The 7,328-nt window shown below is 34.9% G+C and overlaps 1 protein-coding gene across 1 annotated transcript in view; it reads left to right on the forward strand.

Moving 5' to 3' along the window:
• LOC110315874 (vomeronasal type-2 receptor 116-like) overlaps positions 1–7,320 on the forward strand; it is a gene marked incomplete at its 3' end in the record, with an annotated part of 13,193 nt that extends 5,873 nt beyond the window's left edge. The window contains 2 exon segments of the mRNA XM_021189813.1: positions 4,918–5,041; positions 7,052–7,320. Of these exon segments, the coding sequence (XP_021045472.1) occupies positions 4,918–5,041; positions 7,052–7,320 (393 nt within the window).
• Between the last annotated feature and the right edge of the window lie 8 nt (positions 7,321–7,328).

Genomic DNA, 7,328 nt, shown 5'->3' on the forward strand with positions numbered 1-7,328 from the left:
CATAACATAATTCCCAAATGCAAAGGAAAGTGGGCAAATTTTTATGCGTCCCCAAATGTCCTGTTATCCTATCTAGAAATTAATCACATATAAATTGAATATACTCTGGCCTTGGGAGCATAAGGGTGTAAATAAAATTACATTGACATTTCTGTCCAAATTAGAGTAACTCATTGCTTCCACTTGACTATTCCATTTATTGTAGACAGGATTTCTTGAGATATCTGGGATGTATTTTGCCTGCAAATGCATCAGAGTAAATAATCCTCCACAACTGATAATACCCCTGGATTGCTAATTCTTTTTCCTACTTTGGATTTTTGTGAACTCTCTATTCATTCAGTAAGAAAATTATTATATTTGGAGTTGTGCTACTTTAACATATTTAAAGAAGCACTAATGGTCCATAACTCTGAGTTAGATACCCTTCATATGTTCTCATGTTACATATTGCATGGATATATAAAGAATCAGTTATCACAGTGTATTTTAACATTTTATATGAAGAAACAGTAAGTAAATAGTAAGACTATAAATATAGAAATTGATTATTTTTACCTTTGTAACTTGAACCAGGTCTGATATGTACTAGGAGTTTTAGTGAAAAAATTGCAATCATAAGCCTAACATTCAAATGATATACTTCTTTTAAGAAGCTCGAGACAAAACAAAACAAAACAAAACAAAACAAAACAAAACAAAACAAAACAAACACTAGTATTCATTATCAGTTCATTTTCAAGTGGTATGTCATACCTCTTTCCTTATTTCTCACATTTAAAGCATCAGTGCATAACTACTCCAGGCAAAGTAGTAATGGCAAATACTCTGTTGATACAAATTCTTTCTCCACACATTCAGAGATGTTGTTCTGAGATTTCCCTGGCTGGAGCATACCACAGTTATTTTGTATTTGCTTGTGGTTGTGGTTTTGTTTTGCTTTTTTGTCATTTGAGACAGGGATTCTCTGTGTAGCCCTGGCTATCCTGGAACTCACTCTGAATACCAGGATGGCCTCGAACTCAGAAATTCACATGCCTCTACTTCCCAAGTGCTGAGATTAAAGACATGTACCACCACTCCCAGTTTCATCCCACAGTTTTTGTCAGGCCATCTTAATCAGTGCTCTATGTTGGATTTTCCTTCCCTTTCAAATTTTTCCTCTTCTAGGTCATACTTTACTAGAGTTGTGCTCTAAGAAGAGGTGAGCTTTGTTACAAACCTCTATCTTAACTCTGAGCAAATTAACACATAATTAATGTTTAAATAAGATAGTTCTAAAAAATAATAATTTATACCTGTATTCATGATGTAAAATTATGGTAAAAATTGGAATAAGCATGACAGTTGTCCGAATATAATCTTATTAGGTAACATAAGAAGTACAAACTGATTATCATTTGGCTCTTGAAACAACCCTAGTGCCTTTAGCGTAACACATGTAAGACCCACACAGACTTTTGCCTATACCTGCCCTTATATTATTGTGATTACTTTTATAGGATTGAAGATTGAACCTACTTCATGTGAGGCTACCAGCTCCTTCTGAGCTATACTATTTGTATTTTTCAATATTTTATAGGATATTTTATTGATTTACATTTCAAATATTATCTCCGTCTCCAGTTTCCCCACTGTAAACACTCTAACGCTAACCACCCTTACTCTGCTTCTATGTGGGTGCTCCCCAACAAACCAATCCACTNCTGCATCACCACTCTAGCATTCTTATACACTGTGGCTTCAGGCTTTCACATGAGCAAGTTCCTCCCTTCCGATTAATATCTAGAAAGGCCCGTCAGCTCCTTCATTCCTTCCCGTAACTCCTCCATTAGTTTCTCTGCCCTCAGTCTGATGGTTGGATATTTTCATCTATGTAAGTATTTGTCAGGATCTAGCAGAGCCTCTCAGGAAACAGCTATATCAGGCTCCTGTCAGCAAAGCACTTCTTGGCATCTGCATTAGTGTCTGAGTTAGGTGACTGCATGTGGGATGGATCACCAGGTGACGCAGTCTCTATGACCTTTCCTTCAGACACTGTTCCACTCTTTGGCCCTGTATTTCCTTTAGAGAGGAACAATTCTGAGTTAGATTTTTTGAGATGGGAGGGTGACCTCATCCCTCAATCAGAGAGCCATGCTTAATTTCTGGATATGACCTCCACAGATTCTCCCTCTGCTTTGTTGGGTATTTCAGCTAATATCATCCCCATGGACTCCTAGGAGTCTCTTGCTTTCCTCCCATCTGGGACTTTCTGAATTCTACCCCCAGTTCCACATACCCTATTGCTACACACTTCTGGTCAATTTCCTGACACTCTGTACTTTTCCTCCAAATCCTCCTATATCTGATTCTTCCATTCCTCTTTCCCACCCCTCTTATATTCCTCCCAGGTAAAATATATTCTAGGGATGTAATTATGCTTCAAAATATACAGATCCACTATGTGTAATACACCATAAAACATAGAAATACATTAATTTAAAAAAAATAGAAATGGCTCTTAACCAAGCCCAACATTTATTCAGAGTAGAAGAAACAAAAAAGTGATAGATCAAAGGAACACATATTGATAGTAGAACTGTAAAATAATTTAACCTTAAGTACAAAAGTGTACCCATTTTCCTTACTCTAATTCAAAATAGTCTTTAAAGTATAGCAAAGTGTTAAAAAATTTAAAGAAAACCATAGGGAAAAAGTGAGAAAATATATCCTGACCTTCATTGGGAGTAGTAATCTACTGGTATTTCATGGAGAGACACTGTCTCAAGCACTGTTAAAAACCTGGGAAGATTTTGTCAAATCTTCAATTAACTGAAAACCATCTAAATTTTATCTAGCTTTTTATAGTAATCACAGTCACTATAGAGCATTTTGACNATCTCCGTCTCCAGTTTCCCCACTGTAAACACTCTAACGCTAACCACCCTTACTCTGCTTCTATGTGGGTGCTCCCCAACAAACCAATCCACTACTGCATCACCACTCTAGCATTCTTATACACTGTGGCTTCAGGCTTTCACATGAGCAAGTTCCTCCCTTCCGATTAATATCTAGAAAGGCCCGTCAGCTCCTTCATTCCTTCCCGTAACTCCTCCATTAGTTTCTCTGCCCTCAGTCTGATGGTTGGATATTTTCATCTATGTAAGTATTTGTCAGGATCTAGCAGAGCCTCTCAGGAAACAGCTATATCAGGCTCCTGTCAGCAAAGCACTTCTTGGCATCTGCATTAGTGTCTGAGTTAGGTGACTGCATGTGGGATGGATCACCAGGTGACGCAGTCTCTATGACCTTTCCTTCAGACACTGTTCCACTCTTTGGCCCTGTATTTCCTTTAGAGAGGAACAATTCTGAGTTAGATTTTTTGAGATGGGAGGGTGACCTCATCCCTCAATCAGAGAGCCATGCTTAATTTCTGGATATGACCTCCACAGATTCTCCCTCTGCTTTGTTGGGTATTTCAGCTAATATCATCCCCATGGACTCCTAGGAGTCTCTTGCTTTCCTCCCATCTGGGACTTTCTGAATTCTACCCCCAGTTCCACATACCCTATTGCTACACACTTCTGGTCAATTTCCTGACACTCTGTACTTTTCCTCCAAATCCTCCTATATCTGATTCTTCCATTCCTCTTTCCCACCCCTCTTATATTCCTCCCAGGTAAAATATATTCTAGGGATGTAATTATGCTTCAAAATATACAGATCCACTATGTGTAATACACCATAAAACATAGAAATACATTAATTTAAAAAAAATAGAAATGGCTCTTAACCAAGCCCAACATTTATTCAGAGTAGAAGAAACAAAAAAGTGATAGATCAAAGGAACACATATTGATAGTAGAACTGTAAAATAATTTAACCTTAAGTACAAAAGTGTACCCATTTTCCTTACTCTAATTCAAAATAGTCTTTAAAGTATAGCAAAGTGTTAAAAAATTTAAAGAAAACCATAGGGAAAAAGTGAGAAAATATATCCTGACCTTCATTGGGAGTAGTAATCTACTGGTATTTCATGGAGAGACACTGTCTCAAGCACTGTTAAAAACCTGGGAAGATTTTGTCAAATCTTCAATTAACTGAAAACCATCTAAATTTTATCTAGCTTTTTATAGTAATCACAGTCACTATAGAGCATTTTGACCTCACAAAACACTCCATAGTCAAAGTCTCTAGACATCATTTTATAATTTACAACCATATTAAACCAATGTCTGCATATTCTGATATTTTTATATACAGTTTGTCATACTTTACAATACTAAGTTATTCAAGGTCAAATTTGTTATCTGTGATTTATGGACATATATTTCTGTTTCAAATTTCTTCAAATACTAAATTGCTTCTCTGTTGTTTTATTTAAACTTTGATCACAAGCAAATTGAGGAGGAAGGGATGATTTGACATGTGGGTTATAGTCACAGAAAGACAAGTGTGGATAAATGGAAACCTGAACTAAAGCATATATCTTGAAAGAAGGTTTGTTAATAGTCAACTGCCAACAATAAGTTGAGCACTCCCATATCAATTACCAATTAAAAAAATGCTTCAAAGATATAAGGACAGGCTAGTGTTGGCTGAGAAAATATCTCAATTAAAGTTCACACTGTCTGTTCAGAGTACCTAGTGCCAAATTGAAAATAATCATCTAAAAGGCAACAGATTGCATTCTCTGTTGTTTTTGTACACAGATTACTATCATCACTATTTCCCAAGTTATTTGATATTCAGAAACTCTCCAACATATCCTCAATGTATTTCCAATATTCGTAGGTGGTCAATAAAGAATGGACAGAGTGAAATGTCAATCAGTTGGTGTACATAAAATAAGCTATTGAAAACTTAATGTGCTAATATAAAACATAAAAGAAATAGCTAAAATTCAGTATCAGTGTGTGTCTAACTTTTTCTCAGATGCCATCCTGTGTGTGCAGTGCAGATTGTGGTCCTGGATTCAGAAGATTGTGGAAGGAGGGAATGGCAGCCTGCAGTTTTGTTTGCAGCCCCTGCCCTGAAAATGAAATTTCTAATGAGACAAGTGAGTGTTTGCTGCTCTGATAAATTCTCCAAATATATATTCCCCTTTTAAAACACCGGGATAATGAAGTTAACTAAAAGAGTACTGGAAACATAAAAATATCACTTTTCTAATTTAGTAGGAGTAGATAAAAAAAAATAGTTAACAAAATCCTGCCAAAAATAAACAAGCAAATAAACAAACAAATATAACTTGTACCTTGACACACATAATGACTCATTGCAAATTCATGGCAGATTATTTTTACAAAAAATATTTTAGAAAATAAATCTTCAATGTGAGGGAACATATCACAAGATTTTCCCAATAATTACTCTACTGTAAAACTACATGTACATTAGATTTTTGTTATATTGTTTTAAAATGAATCAATTTACTTGTATTTTTCAATGTACCTGTCCAATATATAATTATCAATACCACGTACCTATAGAAGCCCATTAAAATCTGAATTTAGTATCAAATCTATTGGATTAAATCATGAGACTAGGAGGTACAAAATATTTATTAATCCATTAGATTAATGTAGAAGACTAAAGTAATTGCAAATGCAAATGGTACTAATTATGTAATGTTCAGAAGGCCATATTCAAGCCAGATATGGTATGAATCTAGGAAATGTGGAATAAGAGTTGAACCAAAATGTTGAATATATAATCAAACTCATATTGAGTTCATTACTTATGACAACAATTATTAAAATAATTAATTAGGGTGGGGAAAATGCAAAAAGGTTATAGTAGGCTTTTCAATTATTTTGCCTTTCATTGTATACAATGAATTAAAATTATTAAAAGACATATTATGCCTGTGAGATGGTTCAACAGTTAAATCATTTGTTGCTAAAGCTTATAATAAGGGCATAGCCTCATGATGCATGTAGTAAAACCAAGCAACCTACTCAGTAGATGTATTTTGAAGACATTCATTTCAACATACATTATGATCAAAAAATATAAAATATACAAATATTCTTGTTATTACCACTTAGAAATGGGGAACTTTTGCTTAAGACAAACATCTGGCTTACTAGTCTTGCTCAACGATTCCTCTGTTATATTGCTCATTCAACTTCCCAATACTGATTTCATCCTTGAGCACATTTACAGACACTTTGTCCCATCAGAATGGAGATGAGTCAAGGAGAAAGTGCTTAGTATTCCAAATGAAGAAGGAATAAAGGTGAAGGATTTCTTATTAGATAGTATCTAGAGAAGTTTTCTCCTTCAAGGCTAATATTAGAGCATCTCATGAACAATTACCAGAATTTTTGTTTACTTATTGCCAAACGAGGATATATCTGAGGACTAATTGCATTAGCAATTTCTGCTTTTCAAATATTAATAGTTTATTACCTCATACTCTCCAACTTATTCTTATGTCTTAATGCAGGGATCACTTAAATGCACTACTACATTTGTTACATTTACTTGAACACACAAACACACACATATGTTATTATATATACATATGTATATTTATATACCTTGCCAACACTATTCAATATAGTATGTCACTGAGTTTGTGCTACTGAATTCTCGAGTTCCTATTACTAGGTTTTCTAGCAGTACATATCAGAGTCGCAGTGTGCCATAGGGAATTAATTCATAAAACAGTCATGCTCTCAGGAAACAGTGAGTGTAGGACTTTGTATTTGTAAAATATACCCAACCACACTCTAGTTTATGAATGTATCTTCTCTGAATCCAATGAGTTGCTTGATAACAGCATAGAACCACAAAATAATTTAGGAAATCTTTGCTTTATGATAACATTGTAAATGATAGAGTCAACAAAGTTGCATAGACAAAGAAGTAATTGCATTTTTTATTTTGCCTCAAATCTTTTTGAACATTACAAATTGAAAGCAATACTGTCCAGCAATGTCCATTACATTACATTCTTAGTATCAAAGGAAACATTGAAAGGCTTCTTCCAACACCCTTACTTGAAATAACTTGTCAATCAATTCCTGAAGCACCACTAACTAAATTTTCCTTTTATTATCAGATATGGATCAGAGTATGAATTGTCCAGAATACCAGTATGCCAACACAGAACAAAATGCATGCATTCAGAAAGGTGTGATCTTTCTAAGCTATGAAGACCCCTTGGGGATGGCTCTTACCTTAATAGCCTTCTGTTTCTCTGCATTCACAGCTGTGATACTTTGGATCTTTGTGAAGCACCATGACACTCCAATTGTGAAGGCCAATAACAGAATCCTCAGGTATATATTACTCATGTCACTCATGTTCTGTTTTCTCTGTTCCTTCTTCTTCATTGG

The sequence above is a fragment of the Mus pahari genome, unplaced genomic scaffold (assembly GCF_900095145.1).
Source record: "Mus pahari unplaced genomic scaffold, PAHARI_EIJ_v1.1 scaffold_11885_1, whole genome shotgun sequence".
NCBI lineage: Eukaryota > Metazoa > Chordata > Mammalia > Rodentia > Muridae > Mus > Mus pahari.